Genomic DNA, 23,820 nt, shown 5'->3' with positions numbered 1-23,820 from the left:
GCCTCTCCGGAGCTCCCGGTTTACTCGCAGCCTGAATGCGCGGTACCTGCACGCCCCCTGGCAATGCAGTGTGCAGACTGACGCTTGAAGGGGGAGAGCCGCGCTACCTCTCCCGCAACCACAGAGGGACCCCCCTGGATGTTGCCGCTGCTGCATCTTACCTAAGGAGGTGACCACGAACTCCATGTCACCTCCCCCGCACACCCTAGAGGCCCACTAGCCCCAGCGGTGGCGCCTCGGGTCACCACACCAGCCGAGGCAGAGGGACCCCAGCTGCCCGAGTCGGACTGATTGGCCCCGGAATCCCACGACGATCTTCTTCTGGTAAGTCTGTAGGTCTCCCATCAAGGACAGGAAACCAACTGATGCGGGAGAGTGGTACCGCCTTTTTATCTGTAGGTTTCCTGGCCTTGGTGGGCGGATCCCCTCTCTCCGTGGTGCCGTCATGGGCGACAGAGAAAAAGCATTTTTTGGGTCAAATTTATGATAACTAAGCACCACACGTTATTTTCATGCATGGTCGCTATTAATTAAGTTTTTATCTCGGATTTTTGTCTATTTAGTGGCCAGTGTGAACACGCACTTATGTAATGTATGCACAACAGCTCATATTCCAAGTCATCTCTTGAGGTTTTCTGCCTCTCAAAAGGAAGCAGTTATATAATGGTCTACTCTACAAGACGGCACGTGAGAAAAGCAATGGATCTGATCTATTTAAACAGCACAATGGCCTCTAAATCTTTTAGTGCCCACCTTGAAATACAAACTCCATGATGGAGCTGTTCTTATTACAGGAGTGCCATCTAGTGGTAGAGAATGGAAGTGTTAGTGCATCGCATCAAACAGTAATATAGTATATTCTTGTACATAGGAGCAGTATTATAGTAGTTACATTCTTGTATATAGGGGCAGTATTATAGTAGTTATATTCTTGTACATAGGGGCAGTATTATAGTAGTTATATTCTTGTATATAGGAGCAGTATTATAGTGGTTATATTCTTGTACATAGGGGGCAGTATTATAATAGTTATATTCTTGTATATAGGACCAGTATTATAGTAGTTATATTCTTGTATATAGGGGCAGTATTATCGTAGTTATATTCTTATACATAAGGGCAGTATTATAGTAGTTATATTCTTGTACACAGGAGCAGTATTATAGTAGTTATATTCTTGCACATAGGGGCAGTATTATAGTAGTTATATTCTTGTACATAGGGGGCAGTATAATAGCAGTTATATTCTTGTACATAGGGAGTAGTATTATAATAGTTATATTCTTGTACATAGGGGCAGTATTATAGTAGTTATAGTCTTGTACATAGGAGCAGTATTATAGTAGTTATATTCTTGTACATAGGAGGCAGTATTATAGTAGTTATATTCTTGTACATAGGAGGCAGTATTATAGTAGTTATATTCTTGTACATAGGAGGCAGTATTATAGTAGTTATATTCTTGTACATAGGGGGCAGTATTATAGTAGTTATATTCTTGTACATAATGCAGTATTATAGTAGTTATATTCTTGTATATAGGAGCAGTATTATAGTGGTTATATTCTTGTACATAGGGGGCAGTATTATAATAGTTATATTCTTGTATATAGGACCAGTATTATAGTAGTTATATTCTTGTATCTAGGGGCAGTATTATCGTAGTTATATTCTTATACATAAGGGCAGTATTATAGTAGTTATATTCTTGTACACAGGAGCAGTATTATAGTAGTTATATTCTTGCACATAGGAGCAGTATTATAGTAGTTATTCTTATGGCCATTGGGATCTTTAATGTATACTTAATTTGGGGGTTAATTATAATTTTATTAACTTTTTCAAACTTTGATATGAAATAAGACTCGAGGCTTCAATATGATGAGCACCGGTTTAATATATAAAGGGTATAAACTGTACATTTGCCAGACACTTCATTTAATTTATAAAATCGCAATATATTTTATTTATATCAAGCATTTACATATATATGTATTCTGGCTATTGGCCAGGATGAGTCCTCCTCAAAAAAAAAAAAAAAAAAAAAACACCTCTGAATAAAATCACCATATTGTAAAAGGAAAAAGAAGCATAACACGGCTGTGGTGTAATATCTTAGAATATTTGTTAAAAAAAAAAAAAAACAAACAAAAACCATAAAACTCTTTAGTGCAGGGTCGTCCTTGTATCGTTTCCTGGAGACAAAGGTCTGGATTTTGGTATTGACAGTCACATAGATGGTGGCGGTCTCTTCCCCCCTCTGGTCATAGTATCAGCCTCTGATTAATTATTTTTCTGTTAATTTCTGCCAGCGCCACTGAAAACACAAAAGCCTTTTCGTCCGAGAGGTTGGCGTACATGTCCACCTCCTTCTCCTGTTTCTCTACAACAACAAAAAATAAGACATAAGACAAGTCAATAAGGAGAAACTTAAGACAAAAAAAAAATACAGGCAGGAAGAAAAACCCAGCAGTAGGTGTTCCCTGCAGCACCCCCAGAGGTCAAATGAAGCATTACATGAATCCTAATTAAAATCAATGGTCTGCATGTAATGCCGGGTCCTCCAGAGAGAAGTTATCTCTGGGATGTATCACTTTGAAAAGTCTCGGAAAGCTGGGAGGCAATATGGGGGGGCCATATTTGTTCCCCAGCATTGCAACAAGTTTCCCCAATTTAACACACAGAATTTAATTTTTGATACGAGGCAGCAATCATAATTCTGCAAACATAAAATGGGGTTTCCCACTTTATAACTGGGTTAAATACAACATAAAAGGGACTTTCTTAAACTTTCATATTGATGGTCTGTCAATATCAGTTACACCTCCCCCACCTTCTATGGATCAGATTTTTTCGATTATTTTTATTTTTTTATTATTTTTATTATATTGGCCATGCTTGGTACTACAGCTCAGGCTCATTCAAAATGTATTAGACGCAGGCGCAGCGCCACACACAGGCGCAGCACCACACACAGGCGCAGCACCACACACAGGCGCAGCACCACACACAGGCGCAGCACCACACACAGGCGCAGCACCACACACAGGCGCAGCACCACACACAGGCGCAGCACCACACACAGGCGCAGCGCCGCGTTATTTCTCTATAATTCTCTGATCTTAGAGCTGAAACTCCACTCCCCTAATATCCTAAGGAAGGGCCATCAATATTACAGACCTGGAAAGCCCCGTTTAAAAGTAAATGATCAAAACAAAAAAAGGTTAAGAACAAGTGATGTAACAACGTAAAACAGATACATATATACATATACTAGCTATTGAACCCGTTCTACGCCCGGGTGGCGAGCATTTATATTGGTATATGGTCTCCATCCTGGTATGTGCTGCTCCCATCTTGCTCTCCCATCCTATCATGTGCTGCTCCTGCACCCCCATCCTGTCATGTGCTCCCATCCTGCGCCCCCATCCTGTCATATGCTGCTCCATCCTACACCCCCATCCTGTCATGTGTGTGCCCCCATTCTGTCATGTGCTCCCATCCTGCACCCCCATCCTGTCATGTGTGCGCCCCCATTCTGTCATGTGCTGCTCCCATCCTGCGACCCCATTCTGTCATGTGCTGCTCCCATCCTGCGCCCCCATTCTATCATGTGCTGCTCCCATCCTGCACCCCCATTCTGTTGTAATGTGCTGCACCCATTCTGCCTGTTCCTGTTTTCATTCTGCCATATGTTGCTCCCATCTTTCTCTCTCCGGCTCTACTGCCCGAGTGCGGCGGCGCTGAGTGCCGGCGGCGGCGGCGCTGAGTGCCGGCGGCGGCGCGCGGCGGCGCTGAGTGCCGGCGGCTGCGCGCGGCGGCGCTGAGTGCCGGCGGCTGCGCGCGGCGGCGCTGAGTGCCGGGGGCTGCGCGCGGCGGCGCTGAGTGCCGGGGGCTGCGCGCGACGGCGCTGAGTGCCGGCGGCTGTGCTGAGTGCCGGCGCTGAGTGCCGGCGGCTGTGCTGAGTGCCGGCGCTGAGTGCCGGCGGCAGCTGTGCGCGGCGGTGCTGAGTGCCGGTGGCGGCGCTGAGTTCCGGCGGCTGTGCGCGGCGGTGCTGAGTGCCGGCGGCGGCGCTGAGTGCTGGGGGCCTAAGCAGGCGGGGACACCGGCGCGCTGTGGGGGTCAGGTGCCGGAGTCGCCGCTAGCTCAGGTCCCCGGCACTTGCTATATTTACCTGTCCCCCGTTCCACGGATGCGCGCTGCTCCATCCTCCACATCCTCTGGCTGTGACTGTTCAGTCAGAGGGCGGCACGCATTAAGCGCGTCATCGCGCCCTCTGAACTGAACGTCACAGGCAGAGGATGTGGAGGATGGAGCAGCGCGCATCGCAGGAACGGGACAGGTAAATATTGCATACTCACCCTCCGCCTCCTGGCATGTCCCTGCTTCTCCGTTGAGATCGCGGTGTGCGTTCAGTGCTTACGCATACCGCGATCTCCTGGGAGCGTCACTCTGTGGGGTCCAGAATGCGCCGGCGCTTGCGCAGTCTATAAAGGCTTCGGACAGAGTGACGCTCCCAGCGTTATATTATAGATTATAGCACCTTTAAAAAGACACCATTAGCCTAATATAGGTGACCCAGACTATAAGGCGATGCACAGCCGGATTCTGATTTTTGCCCTTAATGGTCAGCACACATGACAGTTAAGTGCAGATTCATTTGTAAGCTCTCTAAGGTTTGTTTCACACGTCAATGGCTCCGGTACGTGTGGTGACAGTTTTCTCACGTACCGGAGACACTGACTCATGTAGACACATTAAAATCAATGTGTCTCTGCACATGTCAGCGTGTTTTCACGGACCATGTGTCCGTTTGAAAAACACGGAGACATGTCAGTGTTCGTGGGAGCGCACGTATCACACGGCCCCATTAAAGTCAATGGGTCCGTGTAAACACGTAGCGCACACGGATGCTGTCCGTATGCCGACTGAGGACCACACGGACAGTGCAGGAGACAACGCTAGAGTTAAGCGCTGTCCACCCATAGGGGTGGAGCCGCATATTCATCACTAATGAGCGGTACCACGTGACCGCTCATACAGGACAAGCTGCGGCGCTGAGAGGAGGCATCGTGGGAGCTGGGTGAGTATTTTAATGCCAGCAGGTGGGACAGGGGGTGGGAGGCGGGAGGTGACCGGGAACTTTATTTTAAAAACAAAAAAAACAAACAAAATAAAAAACATGATTTTTCATTCTTTCTCTCCAGCGAACGCTGCTGGGGAGAAGGAATGAATGGCGGCTTCAGCACCACACGCAGGGGGGACAGCGCTTACTGTAGCGCTGTCTCCTGCACGGTCCGTGTGGTACTTAGTCGGCACACGGCTGCCGCACGTGTGCCACACTGATGTGCCACGTGAGCTCACGGACACGGATAACTCCGGTACCGGATTTATCTGGATGTGTGAGACTGGCCTAAGAAGGAAGCAGCAGAATTTTGAATGCAGCTCTGGATGTGACTAGAGTACAAGGATCTGATGCCGCTGCTTATAGGACCTGCAGTAATTACAGAGTGAGGAGCCGGCCACTGTATATAATCAGCGACAAAGAACGATATGGCGACATTTATTATCGGATCCAGACACACACACAGAAGTGACACATAGTAACATCTTATAAGACAAATGTAACAGTTTCTAAGCAAAACATGGATAGAACAGAAGCACAAAGGGGAAGATGACCGGTATGAATGTCGCTGTTACAAGAGGAGGCACATTTAAAGGGATGGTGCGTCTCAGGGGGATTTTTCACTTGCTCTTACCCCCACGAAATAAAAATAAAATCCAGAGGTGACATCAGTGAACCCCTAAATCCACAGTCACCAGGAAGCTGAGTTATGGGGAGCTGATGGTCACACCGTACAAGTTTTTTTTTTGTGGAGTAGCATATGGAGGGCCCTTAAGATCAAGACCAATTTACGAGAACGATAATTATACATTTATTAGGAAAAGATATAAAAAAACAACAACAACCGATGCTTTCCCGAGCAATTGCGGCCCCAGTACAATTGCTCCTGAGCAGTTACGTTACCTTCTCCCATCCACTGCTGCCTCCGGCTCCCGCGGTCTACCCGCTGCGCTCTCGAGTCTTCGCCGTATCTTGCCGCCATCCTTTCAGCTCCGGAGTCCTTGCCGCTCCTCCATGCTGCCGAGCAAGACTAATGGGTTAGGGTTAAGCTGCGTGAGGGGGGGGATGGTTGGGGGAGGGGTGAGGTGTAGTTGGTGATGGGGGGGCGGGAATAGACAAAGCTGGGAACCATAAGAGGAGGAAATCATGGTGGGGAAGAGGAAGCACGGAGCTCCCTGGTGGCTACTCTGCTCTAGTGAATCATAGGACGGGGGTAAGGTCTTGGCACAATTTAGATATAGCGCAGGTATTCGGCATTAATGCGGTTCTCCACATTTGGGGACTTTTTATGATGCATTTATTTTTTGCCAATAATCATTTTTTGCATTTAAAGGTCTTGAATGAGTTAACTGAGAATCATTCAGTGAGCTCATTATGATGGACTGATGGAGAGTTGTTGCCTATTTTTCAACCCAACTGCAAAATTGATTTATTCTCGCCAGTCCCATCTGAATTTTTCCTAAAAGTTACGGAAAAGTCAATGCTAGAAATAAAATATGGGAAAAAAAAAAAAAATTCATCATGACCATGGCGGCGAAAGTTTTAACAACTGCAAAGTTTTAAGATTTTGCCCCTGTAATTTACCCATTTACCTTTCTCTTCCTCCTGCTTCTTGGTGGCCGCAGTCTTCGGCCGCCCCCTACCGCGGCGGATGGGGTCTGACTGACTGTTGGATCGGGACCGTCTCCTGTTTTCCAAGTCTTTACGGACCGTGGAGATGATCCGCTCTCTCTTGATTCTCTCTGTCCGCCGCCTCTTGGGGTCGGAACGGTTTTCTGTAGGAAGTGAACAGAGGGGGTTTACATGGGGGTCCCCGAATTATAAAGACGATTTCATTTCTGCCTCATCTGGAAACTGGATGCAAGTGCTGCTGTCGAGGAAATGCCGGATAAGGTGAATGATACTGCGAGGACGTACCCGAGGTGGGGGGCATGCGCTCCGTCTGTCTCCCGTGCAGAAGCTTCCTGCTGATGAAGATAAAACCACAAGGACAAGACTTACAGGCAACAGGCACCTGGAAAACACAAGAAAATGGCAGTGAGCAATGTGGAGAACTACAAGATCCAGCATAACTCGAGACAATGCGTGCAATACTGCCTGTTGGGCCAATGCATCCAAGCCCATCATGTGTGACATTGACTGCTAAATCAAGGTATCTAAGCCCATCATGTGCCAGTATACTACTGATCCAGTGTATCCAAGCTTGTGTGTGATGTTGAGTTGGAGTATCAAAATTCATCATATGACAGTGTGCTGCTGAGGCAGTGTATCTAAGCCTATAATACATGATGCAGTGTCCTACGTCGATGAATCTAAGCCTGAAATACATGATGCAGTATCCTACGTCGATGTATCTAAGCCTGTAATACATGATGCAGTATCCTACGTCGATGTATCTAAGCCTGTAATACATGATGGTGTCCTACATCAATGTATCTAAGCCTGTAATACATGATGCAGTGTCCTACGTCGATGAATCTAAGCCTGAAATACATGATGCAGTGTCCTATGTCGATGTAGCTAAGCCTATAATACATGATGCAGTATCCAACGTCGATGTATCTAAGCCAGTAATACATGACGCAGTGTCCTACGTCGATGTATCTAAGCCTGTAATACATGACGCAGTGTCCTACGTCGATGTATCTAAGCCCATCATGTGTGCTGCATTTCAGCATCACCGCCTATCGTATGGGATACTATTTTCTATGACAATGCATTGGGAGCTTATCCTGTGCCGAGCCGATGTATCCAAACTTAGCATGTGACACAGCACTGTATGCACATTGTATGTTCTTGTATGTATGTATGTTGTATGTTGTATGTATTGTGTGCTCATGCTGCGTCCCAATGGGGCAGAGACTGCAGAGAATGGGGTTCTATCCAAGTAAGTCAAGGATAGAGCAGTGGCTGCTGGTATTGGCTTTGGGAAAGGTGACTGACCCAGCAGAGCAGCCCCCTCCAGACTGGTCACCCAGCTTTCCCAGATTCATGAATGGCCTAATATTTGAAACTGGTCACCCAGCTTTCCCAGATTCCTGAATGGCCAAATATTTGGCCTAATATTTGAAACTGTCTGCTGAGCCTGTGTATCTAAGGGTGTGAAACTCTCAGAATCACTCCGCACACACAAATCAGGATAAATTCCTACAATATCAATATTGAATATTTCCCAAGTTTTTATACTTGTTATTTACAAACATTTGTATTAAACAAAAATCCGAAATAGTAAACTTCAAATGTGGGTCTCGAGTTTCTCTTTATCGTGGCGCTATATCAGCTACTGACCACTAGATGGCACAATCGTCAATGCAAATTGTATCATTACCTAACAAAGTAATTAACAAATATAACAAGGGAATAAAAAGCTGAATGTTTCTCCTCCTCCTCTCCAGACATGTTCCCATTTTTGGTTAAATGAAAGGGGAAAAAAAAACAAAAACAGGTGAAACATGAAATATGCGCTCAGAGGGGGTGCAAACAAAAACCACCAATCAACTGGGCCCTTGATTCCTGCGAGACCCCCGTAATGCCTCCAATCTATTACTTTACTCTCAAGCAGCACAAGATGACCGATGTTTATTGCAGCGCAGCCCAGCAGCTGAACAGTTAAGTAGAAGAGGCATCAGTAAGATGGAGCATCCCCCTAGGCCTGGGCTAAGCGTCCCCTTAGAATTGCTAACTATTGCACATTGTGTGCTCATGCTGCGTCCCAATGGGGCAGAGACTGCAGAGAATGGGGTTCTATCCAAGTAAGTCAAGGATAGAGCAGTGGCTGCTGGTATTGGCTTTGGGAAAGGTGACTGACCCAGCAGAGCAGCCCCCTCCAGACTGGTCACCCAGCTTTCCCAGATTCCTGAATGGCAATGTATATAAAGCTACATGGTCAGGGGTGTCTGCACAATTAAAGAACTACCATCCACATTTTCCTACTAATCAGGCACTGAACTCCACATTAATCGGGATTTCTAAAACTTTCAAATGCCGGATTAATGGAAATTCTTTGCAAACTGAGTGAAATTGCAATGCTCAATTTTAGTGGTTAGAAAAAACAACTCCCAGCATGGCTCAGCACAGCTTCCATCATCCACAATATAGATCGCAGATTTCAGGTTGTAATTTTGCTAGGCGAACGTCGGCAGCAGCCTCAGTTCTTGGAATGCTGAGGATCAAGACTAAACACAGATCCTGGAAAACAAATTCAGTAGACGGAAAAAAAAAAAAATGCCATAGCTGGAAAAAATTTAACAAGTTCTTGCCTAAGAGCCAGGAACGTGGTGAGAAGCCGGAGGAGACGCTGCCGAGAGACGTTGTGTCAAGCTGAAACGGTTATCACTTTTACTTATTACCTGCGACAAAACACGGCAGCTTTACTACAGGATTCAGAGAAAAGGCGAACAACCCCGACAAGGAAAGAATCTGCATCAGTCATCTGTAGCCTTCACTATGCTGCACTGAGGATTATATAATATAATGTGCAGCTTAGGCTTCTTTCACACTTCAGTTGTTTGGCGTCAGTCACTTCCGACATAGTGACGGATCGACGGATCCGTCACAATTGTTGAGAAAACGGTTCCAACGGATCCGTTTTTTTGACGGATCCGTTACTTGGGGGTTGTCTGGGAAAAGTATCTACTTTTTGGAGCATGCGCAATTGAAAAAACGGATTGGGGCGACGGATCCGCCGAAATGACGGTCGCGACGGATCCGTCGCCCATAGGCCGCCATTCTATGGAATGACGGACGCGACGGATCCGCCGCGAACAGTCATTTCGGCGTTGACAAAAAACGTTTCAATGTCCGTCTATGTCTAGACAACGTCCGCCAAATTTCGACGGATCCGTCGCATGACGGATGGAACTGACGACCATCCGCCACAATCCGTTGCCAATGCAAGTCTATGGGAAAATAACGGATCCGCCAAGAAAAAATGACGGATCCGTTATTTGAGGAAACTGGCGGTTTTAGATTGACGCCAAAAAACTGAAGTGTGAAAGAGGCCTTAGATACAGTAAGACGCCAACTGTTGCAGTCACTGTGTACATACATTACATTACTGATACTGAGTTACATCCTGTATTATACCCCAGAGCTGCACTCACTATTCTGCTGGTGCAGTCACTGCATACATACATTACTGATCTTGAGTTACATCCTGTATTATACTCCAGAGCTGCACTCACTATTCTGATGGTGCAATCACTGTGTACATACATTACTGATCTTGAGTTACATCCTGTATTATACTCCATAGGTGCACTCACTATTCTGCTGGTGCAGTCACTGTGTACATACATTACTGATCCTGCGTTACATCCTGTATTATACCCCAGAGCTGCACTCACTATTCTGCTGGTGCAGTCACTGTGCACATACATTACTGATCCTGAACTTGTACAACCTCTTCTAAGGGGATTTCCATTCCTAAGGAGCAGATCAAAGTACAGAAATCCAGAGGTGATTACATTACAACGCGCTCTTTGTTTCCAACAAACAAAAAGCAAAAAATATCCCTAAAGCCATTATGGAGCGAAACAATAGATTTATGGATTTGAAACCTGCACTTTGCCCCTACCGCAGAAATAAAGAATTACACAGAAGGCTTGGGAAAAATATAAGTTTTGAGTCCTTAATTAAAAAGTTCTTACAACTTAATAGGAATAATGTGTCACGTGGGCAGTTCAGATCAATGTGGACACCAGGCCTTTGTGAAATACCGTACATTGCTTCAGACCCATGCAATATTCCAGCAGAATCCACTTTTTCCAATAGTCTAGTTTTCATATACGTCGTCCATTAGGTGTATGATAATGCTACATTGTATTAATTTGACATCCAGTGATCCAAGTGTGTGTGTGTGGGGGAGGGCACAATATAAAGCACTGCATTAATAGACATAATTGTAATACAATCTGCTGATGTAACACACGGCAGAACGCTACTTTCTCATGGTGGTAAAAGGAGGATGCAAACTGGATTATTAGTTTATACATTTATATAGCGCCATTTATTCCATGAAATGATCTGCACTTTATATAATAACGTATAGATTCAGAAAAGTGATATAGTAGAATATTCACACAGGACCAAAAAAAAAATAAAATAATAAATTGCAAAAATACTGAGGCTGTAATATACAATATATATATATATATATATATATATATATATATACACACACACACACACACACACACACACATATATGCATACACACATACATACACACTTGTAAAAAATTATATAGTGTAATATTCACACTGCAGAGGATAAAGAAAAAAATAGCAATAAAAAAAAGCAACTTTTCACACCCACCCACATTGTAAGGTCCCCTTTGATCAGTATGAGGCCCAAACTTGTGTCTCCTATAAACAGCCCAACACAATGTGAGCACCAAGTGTTAACCCCTCCCGCCCTGCAGGGCTCTCAATTCTCCTCTCTTCACTCACTGTGACTCCTCCAGGCAAAAAGAAACAAAAAACAAGCAGAACAGAAAATAACCCTTCTCATATAGTGCAAAGACCAGAAACCTGAGCTCAACTTCCACACCACAGAGGAGGCCACTGTACTGTATGTATAGGATGTAGGACAGCAGGTACTACTACACCCCCCTCCCCCACAGCACTGGAAGCTGCAGAGTGGAAAACAATATCACCTGGACTGAAAGTAAATTTAAAAAAATAAATATATATATATATCCCCAACACACATTTTATCCCTCCAGCAGAGAAAGCCGAGTAAGGGGGTGACAAAATATCACCTTAAATAAACAATGTATTTTTAAAAAAAAGTATATAAAAACACACACACAGTGGCCATTGTATCTCCAGGTAGCTGGAGTAAATATTTACAGACAAACATGTAAATATTTATTCAGTACACACATTAACCCCTCGGTGTTGTGTCCACTGCGCATGTACAGGACTTGGGAGGGCAGAAATTATTTCCCCCCCCCCCTGGGGTTTAGAGGGGAAATAAAATAATATAATACAATATAAACAATAAAATACAATTATACAGAAAAAAATAATAATTTACAACCTTGTATAATCCTTGTGTTCACCTCCTATAAAGCCCCCAATATGGTGGCCTGCTATAATTAACCCCTTCATTCCTGTAGGTCACCTGACCACCCATCTATATAGAGGAAACATTTATAACATCAGAGACAAATAACGAGGAAAGGAAAAAATAAATAAATAAAAATATTACATAAAATTGGATTCTAACTAAACCAAACTGGCTGCTCCTCCTCAGTATTGGGGGCAGGTAACAATGTGAGACCCCCCTGAGGTAATAGCACATAGTATCACCCACACAGGGTAACCACAGGACACAGAGCACCAGCCTTGTAGGGAGCCCCCCGGGCTCCGCGCCCCTCACCTGTTGGTCGCACTGCGGGCAGGACTTGGTGGCCATCTTCACTTTCTTGGCTCTGGCCGCGGACATGCTCCCCCTCTCCAGGGCGCGTCCACAGGGCTCGTCCACGACTGCATAACTGCCCCCCACCTCTAGTGGACGCGCCTTTCTGATGACGTAGGACGGCGAACTCTCATTGGCTCAGGATGGGTGGAATGGGCGTGTCCAGAGTGACTCAATCAAATCGTGTCTGGGGGCGTGTGCGCTTCAGGAGTTCACTGTACGCGCAGCAGCCAATCAGATTACTGCTTTGTTTACACAACCTCCTTAGCAAGGACCTGATTGGCTGACGTGAGCAGCGCTGCTACATTTTGTTACAAATGTATCACTGAGGAGTCATGTGACCTGCTGATTGATAAATACCGGCTGCTCACTTCCTACAATGCTATGAGTGCGCAGCATTTATTTTACACGATTTAATGAAGGGAAATATTTGTTTTATGTCACTGCTGATTGTGGCTGCGTCCCCTGTGTTAATACATCGATCATAGTCTGACAAAGTGATAAATCTGGGCCATCTTTGAATAGAACACTTCTGTTTTTTTTTTTTTTTTTTTTTACATGTTGATACGAGAATTTGGACTTTTTGGAGATTTTTTTATTTTTTATTTATTTATTTTTTTTAAAGTCACAAATCCTAAATCTGGCTTTCACCTATTTTCATAGATAACCGTTCCGACTTTCCCCATCAGATTTATCCCCTTCACGTCCCGACATTCACGTACACAAGGGCTCATTCACACGGAAAACGGACAGATACTTTTTGTTCAGCGTTAGGTCCCAGTGTCATCAGTTTTTCTTGCATGTGGGAAAAAAAAAATTATAAATCTCTATTTTTTTCTATCTAGCGCTCTGCCTCGCTCGGATGGCATCTGAGTGCAGTTCAATTTTTGTCACGGGCCCATGGCGATTTTAATCTGACACTCGGAACAAAAGCGGACATGATTTTGCGCGGATTGCTCTATCCACGAAAAATCACGGACAAGTGAATGGGGCTATTCACTATTATTAAGGCCAGTTTCACACGTCCGGCCGGCGAGCAGAGGAGGCAACCAGTCCAACGATTGCACCAAGTTCATACGAATTCAAAAAGAGAGGCAGCACTCCCATTTCTTCAGTGAGAAGGTGGAAGATTTAATCAACCCACTTGTCTGGGCACTAAGTAGAGATACCCACTGCTTGAGAAAGGCTCAGATGGAGCCGAAACGTCGCCCAGACAAGTGGGTTGATTACATCTTCCACCTTCTCACTGAAGAAATGGAGTGCTGCCTCTTTTTTTGAATAACCTATGGAACTTTGTTATCACTGTAAATCATACTGACCCAGAGAATTAAGTTTACAGCTCATTTTTACAGAATGTATACCGTAAAAACAATTAAAAAAAAAACAACAGTGGGATTCAGAATTTGTTTTCATTTTTTGGAGGTGGAGATTTTATCTTTCTTGGAATTTAGTTTCCTTTGTAAAATAAATGGTGAGATTCAAAACTTCAACCCATCTCACAATAAACAAGCCCTCGCGTGTATATGTGGACAGAAAAAAAAAGATAATAAAGGAAACAAGAAAAGCGCAAGAAAACAAAATTGCTTGGTTGGGAACAAATTTTCCAGCTGTGACTTTAAATAATAAAAAAAAAAAAGTACAAAATAATGAAAATCAATGATATTCACCTTACCAATAGCCCAGCGCTATTGTACCAGGGCTGCCGGTCTCATCTCTGGTCTGGAGGAACTAGTGACCGCTGCTGCCAATCATGCCATCCTGACCCAATAGGAGAGCAGCATTGGATCCTAGCAGCATTGGAACAGGAGAGGTGACAGACTGGCAATGTTAGTTCTTACTTATAACATTTTCAATATTGTTTCTCATTATTCGTTGTTTTTTACGTTTATTTTATATTTAAATGTATCATTATATTATATATTCATATACTAGATTTATTTAGATTGACTATACTTATCAAATGTATTGTTCATATTATATTTATATTGTATTCATTCTTATTACATTTCTATTATTTATCATATTTATTCATCTGTTATAGACAATGAGAGAAGCAGTTGCCCATAGCAACCGACCAAAAAGGTGCACTGAAGTTGGGCTGTGATTGGCTATCACAGATAACGCCTATTAATGCTGGGTTTATACCTGCAGTGACCACATGTCACCACCAGAGGGTGTGGCTGCGCACGGGTCACGTGGTGCTGGCATCCCGCAGCAGTCTGCGCTGAGAAGTCGGGTCGGACATGAAGCTGCGCTCCGCGCTCCGGGATCTCCTGCGGGGCCGCACGTACAGCAGCTCCGCCGCCGGGGCCCCCGCTGTCCGCCCTGTCCGGGATAGGATCCTCACCCTGCAGTCCATGAACCCGCAGGTCCGGGCGGTGGAGTACGCGGTGCGGGGACCCATCGTGCTGAAAGCAGGGGAGATCGAGAAGGAGCTGCAGCAGGTGAGACAGTGCGGGGGACTACAGGTCCCAGCGCGGCTCTGACTCGGAGCATCCAGGGAGGCTCCATGTCCCAGAATCAGGAGGATGATACCGGGGGCAGCAGAGCAGTCCCTGCAGAGGAGCCGCCTCCGCTCTGCTGCATCTGCCTGGTTGCATCATCCCCTGCTGCCTGCAGACCCCCGACAGCTGCTGCTCCTACTGGGGTCACTCACAGGGTTAATAGGGGGCCAGACCCAGAATATTTTATTTATATATATATATATATATATATATATATATATATATATATATATATATATATAATAGATAGATAGATGATAGATAATAGAAAGATGATAAATAGATAGATACATAGCTAATAGATAATAGATGAGATAATAGATAGATCGATAGATGAGATAATAGATAGATGATAGATAGATAAATAGATGAGATAATAGATAGATAGATATAGAACAGCTCAGTGAATGGAAACATTTAGAGTTTTTTAAAAAACCTTGCTGTAAAGATAACATTGCTTTCCTTGCCCTTTTCCGGGTCCAGTGCTGCATCTCCACTGCTGCTGTGATTTCTGTTTGTCTGCAGCGCTGTCATTACGTCATAAGCGCTGCAGCCGATCACTGAGCTCAGCAAATCCTGCATTCTACAGAGACTTGGGAGATTTGGGGGGTTTTGTTTGTCAGACTACGCCTGTGTCCTTGTGTTTAGCCCCAGCAGATTGAGATTGGATGTAACTGTAACAAAGCCTCAGCAGTGAGACGTTTGGGGTCAGGACGGGGGTTTCAGCTTTGGATTCTTCACTGATTGTTGCAGATTTCATGCACAAGTTTTACATTGAGAGTCGGATGCGAGCTGCCGGCTCATGAGGCTGAGACTTGTCTGATTTCTTAATTCTGGGGTGGGGGAGGGGTAAATAAACCTCTCGGTGAACGAGCCTCTTGTCTGCGGTCTATTTCTGGCGCTGCAGACAATTTCTTGGCTCGCTCGTCTTGTGCCTCATTCTGTATATACAGACACAAATCATTCCTGTAACTGTGGACAGAACAATAATCATTGATAGTCTCACTGTAACACCAACCCGTCACTAGTAACTGCCAGCGTAGAGGGTGAAAGGGGGGGGGTCTTCCAGTCTTCATGTATGAGGATTATTGGATAGTAATTGTAAATCTGAGCAATTTTGCAATTTATTGCTTCTTAATATCTCAAGAACGGCTGGAAATTTTAACACTTTTCTTTTTGTTTGCAGCTTGTTGCCTTGGAAACCGACCACCACTGCTAAACAGCATAACATGCCCAGTGCTTACAGGCTCTTCTCTATTGAGCTTTTAAGTGCTGCTTTGAAGCTGGCAAAGATCTCAGGAGCACGTTGTTACCTCTTAATCCCGGCCAGCTTCGGCGCAGTGCTCACAAGCTAGACAGCAGTGGTGGTCGGTCTCCTAGGCAACGAGCTGTAACCAAAAGAAAAGTATTAATATCTCAAGAACGGCTGCAAATTTTAACAGAAAGTAAATTGCAAAAGTGATTGTTTTTACAAGCTCTATCCAACAATGTGCATATATGAAGAAGGGGAAAAAACCCTTTAAATCAAGATGGCACCTAAGTAAATTCCAAAGCACAACGGGCACACCCAGTGTCATGTGACCTTCCATTCAAACTGCGTATACCTCCATATTGAAAGGGAAGAAGCCCAGAGATGTCCAGTGAAAATACCGCACGCGGAGCATCAGTCAGTTCACTGCCTCTATAGCTCCTCCCGCAGGGGAAATGAAGAATTGCACAGGGTCTATTGAAATGAGTGGGCTGTTCATGTAAAGTATGGACTGGTCCTTCAAGTAAGACGCTCTTGGTAGACGAGGGACTGGAATGGTGCAGACCCTCTAATGCCCAAAACTGCAGTGAGGACTGACACTTAAAGAGACAGCGCACTAAAATAGAGATGTGATTCGCACCGCCAGGAATGTTACGTGACCGTGTCCCTTTAAGACACTCATACCTCTCTTCGGAATCTGTGCAAAAACAAGAAGACGTCTTGAATGTTTTGATTTTTAATAAGAATAAAGGTCGGGATTTTCCAAGATTTTGCAGGATTTTGGCTTTTGCGGGTCCGGGACATTTTATTTTTAGACAAACTGAGATGTGAGAGAAATGAAAGGGTTCATTGTAGGAAAGGCAGTTACCATGGCAACACCTGCGTCCTTGTCCCCGCAGCTACAGAAAAGTGGAGGATGGAGTGTAGCCGCTCAGGTTGTCGGCCAACTTTCCACAGACTCTGAATGGTAGGGAGACGCCTGGTGCTGAGATTCATGAATCAGGAGGATCAGGATGAACACTGGTTTAGTCGATACTTGCATCATATTTCTCACAGTGATCGGTCTCTTCTTTAGGGGATCAAGAAACCATTCAGCGAGGTGATCAAGGCCAACATCGGCGATGCGCACGCCATGGGGCAGCAGCCAATCACGTTTCTCCGGCAGGTAAATACCATTATGTCTCCCCACACTTCCACTTTGTGCCGTCGTCTCCATCTTGAATGTCTGTATTTGTGTTTGCTCCGCAGGTCGTCGCCCTCTGCACATATCCCGATCTGTTAGATAGTCCGCGATTTCCACACGATGCCAAGGACCGGGCTCGGCGCATCCTGGAGTCGTGCGGAGGACAGAGCCTCGGTGAGTGGCGGGAACTAAAATATGTGATATCCCTGGAAAGGCGCACGCAGGAGGGGACGGGGCGCGCAGGAGGGGACGGGGCGCGCAGGAGGGGACGGGGCGCGCAGGAGGGGACGGGGCACGTAGGGGGAACGATGTTGCACGAACGGAGCAATAGTTCATGCAGGCAGAGATTGTGCACACAGGAAGGGATGGCGCACTGCTGGAGTGGTGGCGCATGTAGGGGGAGCGATGGTGCACGCAGGTAGCTATGGTGCACACATGACACTTCTTCTCCATCCAGCCCCCCAATCATGGAGGGCCCCCACACTGGTGATCACTTACATCACGCCACCTCTCACCCGCGACACTCTCGTTTCCAGGTTCCTACAGCGCCAGTCAGGGGGTCACTTGTATCCGGGAAGATGTGGCCCGGTATATTGAGCGGAGGGACGGGGGGGTCCCCGCAGACCCCGATAATATCTATCTCACCACTGGAGCCAGTGACGGCATTGCGGTAAGTTCTGCTGATGTAGATGGATACAGGACCCCATATGTGGTGTGAGGGTCTCCTGCTGGTTCAGCTTCTGCCCTGTAGATCCACGTAGGTCTCCAGTGATGTGACCTGTCCGCTGTCAGTGCTGCCGCCTGCTATGATCTGACCATATAACAGTCCCCTGTGTCTGTTCCAGAGTATCCTGAAGATCCTGGTGTCGGGGGAGGGGACGTCCCGGACCGGTGTTATGATCCCCATCCCCCAGTATCCCCTGTACTCGGCGGCCATATCTGAGCTGGACGCGGTGCAGGTGAATTACTACCTAGACGAGGAGCAGTGCTGGGCACTGGACGTCACTGAGCTGCGGAGGGCGCTATACCAGGCCAGGGAGCACTCCAACCCCAAAGTGCTGTGCATTATAAACCCAGGGAACCCCACAGGTGAGTGCGCGGGGGGCTCTGGGGGTCCGCTGTGTGTATCCTATGGTAATAAACCGCTCCTTGTACAGGACAGGTGCAAAGCCGCTGCTGCATAGAGGACGTCATTCACTTCGCCTGGGAGGAGGGGCTGTTTCTTCTGGCGGATGAGGTGAGGACTCATTGCATTTATTAAAGGGTCCGCCGGGGACCCCTCACCCACCCTGATATTCTGCCTTTCTAGGTCTATCAGGACAATGTCTACTCCGAAAACTGTCAGTTCCATTCCTTCAAGAAAGTCCTGTACGAGATGGGACCAGAGTACAGCAGCCAGGTGGAGCTCGCCTCCTTCCACTCCACGTCCAAGGGCTACATGGGAGAGTAAGTGCGGCCCCAGCCAAGGACGGCAGAGCGGACCCCGAAACACACTCTAACCTCCGACCAGACCCATAAACTCGATCCGACCCCAGATAGGACCTTAAACAGTCAGACCTGTAAATCCTCTGGGACCCAAGATCGGACCCCTAAACGTGCTGGTACCCGAGACTGGAGCCAAAAAATAACTCACTGGGACCCCAGACCGGACCCCAGAACTAACACCGGGACTCCAGACCGGACCCCTGATCTAACACCGAGACTCCAGACCGGACCCCTGAACTAACACACTCAGATCCCAGACCGGACCCCTGAACTACCACACTCAGATCCCAGACCCCTGAACTAACACACAGACTCCAGACCGGACCCCTGAACTAACACGCTCAGATTCCAGACCGGACCCCTGAACTAACACGCTCAGATTCCAGACCGGACCCCTGAACTAACACGCTCAGATCCCAGACCGGACCCCTGAACTAACACGCTCAGATCCCAGACCTGACCCCAGAACTAACACGATTGGACCCATGAACTAACACACTCGGACCCTAAACAAATGCTCTGGGACTCCTGAACTAACACGCTCAGATTCCAGACCGGACCCCTGAACTAACACGCTCAGATCCCAGACCGGACCCCTGAACTAACACGCTCAGATCCCAGACCTAACCCCAGAACTAACACGCTTGGACCCATGAACTAACACACTCGGACCCTAAACAAATGCTCTGGGACTCCTGAACTAACACTCTGGGACCCCAGACCAGACCCCTGAACTAAGACGCTCGGACCCTTGAACTAACACACTGGGACCCCAGACTGGACCCCTGAACTAACACACTCAGACCCCTGAACTAATGCTCTGGGGCCCCTGAACAAACAAACTGGGACTCCAGACCGGACCCCTGAACTAAGATGCTTGGATTCCTGAACTAACACACTAGGAACCCAGACAGGACCCCTGAACTAAGACGCCCGGACCCTTGAACTAACACACTGGGACCCCAGAGCGGATCTCTGAACTGACTCACTGGGACCCCAGACCCCTGAACTGACTTGCTGGGACCACGGACTGGACCCTTTAACTCAGTCTGACCTTAGGGTGGTCCGCAGTGACTACACCTGGTCACGGTGTTTCTGGCACCACCCTTATATTTTGCGGGGCCCTCGTGTGTTGCAGGTGTGGGTACCGCGGGGGCTACATGGAGGTGGTGAACCTGCACTCGGACATTAAAGCCCAGCTGGTGAAGATGCTGTCTATGCGCCTGTGCCCCCCGGTGTCCGGCCAGGCCGCCATGGATGTCGTGGTGAACCCCCCTCAGCCTGACGAGGAGTCCCACCAGCAGTTCATGCAGGTACGTGTAGTGCAGCCCCCACTACCTACTCATTATAGAGCAGGTGAAGACCCCTGACCATGTGATGTCCTTACAGGAGAAGGCGGCCGTGCTCTCCACCCTCGCTCACAAGGCGAAGCTGACGGAGGAATTGTTTAACCAGGTTCCCGGCATTCACTGTAACCCCCTGCAGGGGGCCATGTACGCCTTCCCCCGGATCTTCATCCCCCCTCGCGCCGTGGAGAAGGCCGAGGTCAGTGTGGCGTAATGAGCCTTGATGTGTTCTCCGCACTACTACTCTCATCATCCAGATGCATAAGTGTCTGCAGCAACAAGCCATAGCCTGCAGTGACTAGTGCGCCACCTGGTGGTTAAAGCACGGAACTGCACAGAAGGAAATGTTTCCGGTTTTCATGCTGCTGCCGGCGTGATGAACGTGTCTGTACAATTCTTTGAGGCTGAAGGGGTTATAAATAAGACAAGACGGCGTTTTATAGGTCTGTAAAGAATAAATGAGTCATTTCAATGTTCCCAGGAATTGCAGATGGCTGCCGACATGTTTTACTGCATGCGGCTACTGGAGGAGACCGGGATCTGCGTGGTTCCTGGCAGCGGGTTCGGACAGCGAGAGGGGACGTATCACTTTAGGTGAAGTTTTTACTTTTATTATTGTTTTTTTTTTAATTTTTGGTTCAGATTTTAAAGAGCCGAGTATAGGAGAAACCTTTGCTATCAATCACACATAAATGGCTGATAACAGAGAGTAGTAGCCTGAATTCTCCTGTGCTACAGTCATGGTCTCCCCAGCTGGCTGCTATCAGGGAACAATAGAATGTAGCCACCTCTCCTGCCTTCAATCACTCACGGTAGTGGCAAATGCTTCTCAGACTAATGGCTGATAACAGAGAGTAATAGAGTGAATTAATTTCTCCTACATTCACCATTTGCTCCCCTTATGGCTGATAGCAGGGAACAATAGCATGTATGCCTTGCCTTTAGTCACTCCATTGTAGCCGCTCTCCAGACTGATATGGCTGATAACAGAGAGTAATTGTGCCGTGCCGTGCCCGGATAACAGCGTCTCCTTTCTTTTACAGGATGACCATCCTCCCGCCGATGGAGAAGCTGAGACGCTTGCTGCAGAGCGTGAAGGATTTCCATGTTCGTTTCCTGGAGGATTTCTCCTGAGGGTCCGGAAAAGTCGCGGAAATCACCGCATTCACCTTACAGCAGGGAAAGGGTTAACATGCATTTTTTTCTGGGGGTACACGAGGACAGAGGGGGTCACACAAGAAATAAAGCTATCTCCCCCCATCTGCGGCTGCAGTGGACGCTGCGCCCCTCCGTTTCTGGACTGTTACAGTGTTTCTTTGTTTTTATACTTTTCTGATTTGTTACAATTGTTTACAAAACACTGGAACCTTCAGCCATAATATCAAAAGAATGGAAAGCAAACTATCAGCGGACTGTTACCGGGGGAGTGAAGACGGGACCCTCCGAAACTCAGTACAAGTGGTGTATCTAGAGTCCATTGGGCCCCTGCGCCAGACACGGACCTGGGGCCCCGCATGTTGGTCAGATGTAATGGTTCTTGTAGCGTTCTAAGTCCTACAAAGACAAATGTGCCGCCCCTTTAATTGTGTATCCTGTACTAATCTCCCCCACCCTGTCTATACATCCCCCACCCAGGTATATATGTGTCCCCCCCCCTTCCTGGTATATACGTGCCCTCCCCCCCCAAACCCGGTATATATGTGTCCCCCCCCCTGGTATATATGTGCCCCCCCCATCCTGGTATATATGTGCCCCCCCACCCCCCATCCTGGTATATATGTGTGCTTCCCCCATCCTGGTATATCCTATGAACCTGACGTGCAGGTCGCTACCTTTACACATGATGTCACCTCCTGCTGCAGAAGTGAGAGGAGCGGAATTATCCCTTTAAGACAACACGCATTACTTCCTGTAACCCTCTCAGGGCCAAGATCGAGCCTGATCACAGCACTGTATAAGAAGTGCTATCTGTGCCGCCGTTCTCTCCCCGGGTGCAGTGTAATGGGGGCATTTCCTGACTTTTGATCCCTCCGGACGCATTTTGCATATGTTTACACGGTCATACTGGTAAAAACTGGGCCTTAAAGGTAACATTTTAGGTAATAAAAGTTGAACTCTGATTGGCTGCAGGCGTTATTGAGTCAGTGACCAGTCGCCACTGGAACATAGAAAAAAATACCGCCACCGTCCCAGTGCTGGCGGCGCAGACCCGGCCGGGGAGGCTTATAATAAATGGTGAGTCGCACACATTATAAGATCCGATGTAGCAGAGTCAGCAATAACATAATACAATGAAAATCAAATCTGGTGAAAAAAAATGTGAAAAACTCCCTAAAATCAATCGTGATCGCTCCTGTCTCTCTGCTGCCACCTAGCTATGCGGTGGGGTATTACCACATTACCAGCCAAAATCAATCGTGATCGCTCCTGTCTCTCTGCTGCCACCTAGCTGTGCAGTGGGGTATTACCACATTATCAGCCAAAATCAATAGTGATCGCTTCTGTCTCTCTGCTGTCACCTAGCTGTGCAGTGGGGTATTACCACATTACCAGCCAAAATCAATCGTGATCGCTCCTGTCTCTCTGCTGCCACCTAGCTGTGCAGTGGGGTATTACCACATTATCAGCCAAAATCAAGTGATCGCTTCTGTCTCTCTGCTGTCACCTAGCTGTGCAGTGGGGTATTACCACATTATCAGCCAAAATCAATAGTGATCGCTTCTGTCTCTCTGCTGTCACCTAGCTGTGCAGTGGGGTATTACCACATTATCAGCCAAAATCAATTGTGATCGCTCCTATCTCTCTGCTGCCACCTAGCTGTGCAGTGGGGTATTACCACATTATCAGACAAAATCAATCCTGATCGCTCCTGTCTCTCTGCTGCCACCTAGCTGTGCAGTGGGGTATTACCACATTATCAGCCAAAATCAATTGTGATCGCTCCGGTCTCTGTGCTGCCACCTAGCTGTGCAGTGGGGTATTACCACATTATCAGCCAAAATCAAGTGATCGCTTCTGTCTCTCTGCTGTCACCTAGCTGTGCAGTGGGGTATTACCACATTATCAGCCAAAATCAATCGTGATCGCTCCTGTCTCTCTGCTGCCACCTAGCTGTGCAGTGGGGTATTACCACATTATCAGACAAAATCAATCCTGATCGCTCCTGTCTCTCTGCTGCCACCTAGCTGTGCAGTGGGGTATTAACACATCAGACAAAATCAATCCTGATCGCGTCTGTCTCTCTGCTGCCACCTAGCTGTGCAGTGGGGTATTACCACATTATCAGCAGACTCACCCAGTATGGCGGACGGGTGCTGGGTTGTGGCGCACGTCTTCTGTCATTATAGCGCATGGATTAATGCGAAGCAGAAGTTCTCCATCCTCCCAGGGATCACAATCCATGATTCTGCCTCCAAGCAGAGATCCTAAAAGGATGTCCAGCAGGCATGCTGGGAGTTGTAGTTTGGCTCCCACCCCTGCGTTAGCAGCTGCAGGTGTTGCAGCCT

General features: G+C 46.9%; 2 protein-coding genes across 4 annotated transcripts; one reads left to right on the top strand and one right to left on the bottom strand.

The window, feature by feature from the left end:
- Positions 1-1,877: 1,877 nt before the first annotated feature.
- On the bottom strand, positions 1,878-23,805 carry C2H16orf87 (chromosome 2 C16orf87 homolog). Of its 3 annotated transcripts, none has more exons than XM_077288687.1 (5): positions 23,610-23,805; positions 7,043-7,139; positions 6,718-6,900; positions 6,029-6,142; positions 1,878-2,383 (listed from the first exon to the last, which is right to left on the bottom strand). In XM_077288687.1, exons 1-5 carry the CDS (start codon positions 23,664-23,666, stop codon positions 2,265-2,267), a joined length of 570 nt encoding a protein of 189 aa, XP_077144802.1. In that variant the 5' UTR covers positions 23,667-23,805; the 3' UTR covers positions 1,878-2,264. The 3 variants fall into 3 exon arrangements, with proteins under 3 accessions (XP_077144802.1, XP_077144801.1, XP_077144803.1); XM_077288686.1 differs by lacking the exon at positions 23,610-23,805 and adding an exon at positions 12,509-12,681; XM_077288688.1 differs by lacking the exons at positions 6,029-6,142; positions 23,610-23,805 and adding an exon at positions 12,509-12,661.
- Positions 14,711-21,533, top strand: GPT2 (glutamic--pyruvic transaminase 2). Its single transcript, XM_077288681.1, has 11 exons — positions 14,711-14,991; positions 17,376-17,465; positions 17,549-17,657; positions 18,020-18,153; positions 18,329-18,572; positions 18,641-18,720; positions 18,793-18,929; positions 20,107-20,281; positions 20,358-20,513; positions 20,796-20,908; positions 21,358-21,533. The coding sequence occupies exons 1-11, from the start codon at positions 14,791-14,793 to the stop codon at positions 21,446-21,448; spliced, it is 1,530 nt and encodes a 509-aa protein (XP_077144796.1). The 5' UTR covers positions 14,711-14,790; the 3' UTR covers positions 21,449-21,533.
- Positions 23,806-23,820: the final 15 nt, after the last annotated feature.

The sequence above is a fragment of the Ranitomeya variabilis genome, chromosome 2 (genome assembly GCF_051348905.1).
Source record: "Ranitomeya variabilis isolate aRanVar5 chromosome 2, aRanVar5.hap1, whole genome shotgun sequence".
Classification (NCBI taxonomy): domain Eukaryota; kingdom Metazoa; phylum Chordata; class Amphibia; order Anura; family Dendrobatidae; genus Ranitomeya; species Ranitomeya variabilis.
Note: the sequence above shows the minus strand (reverse complement) of the source record. Positions and strands in the feature narration are given on the sequence as shown.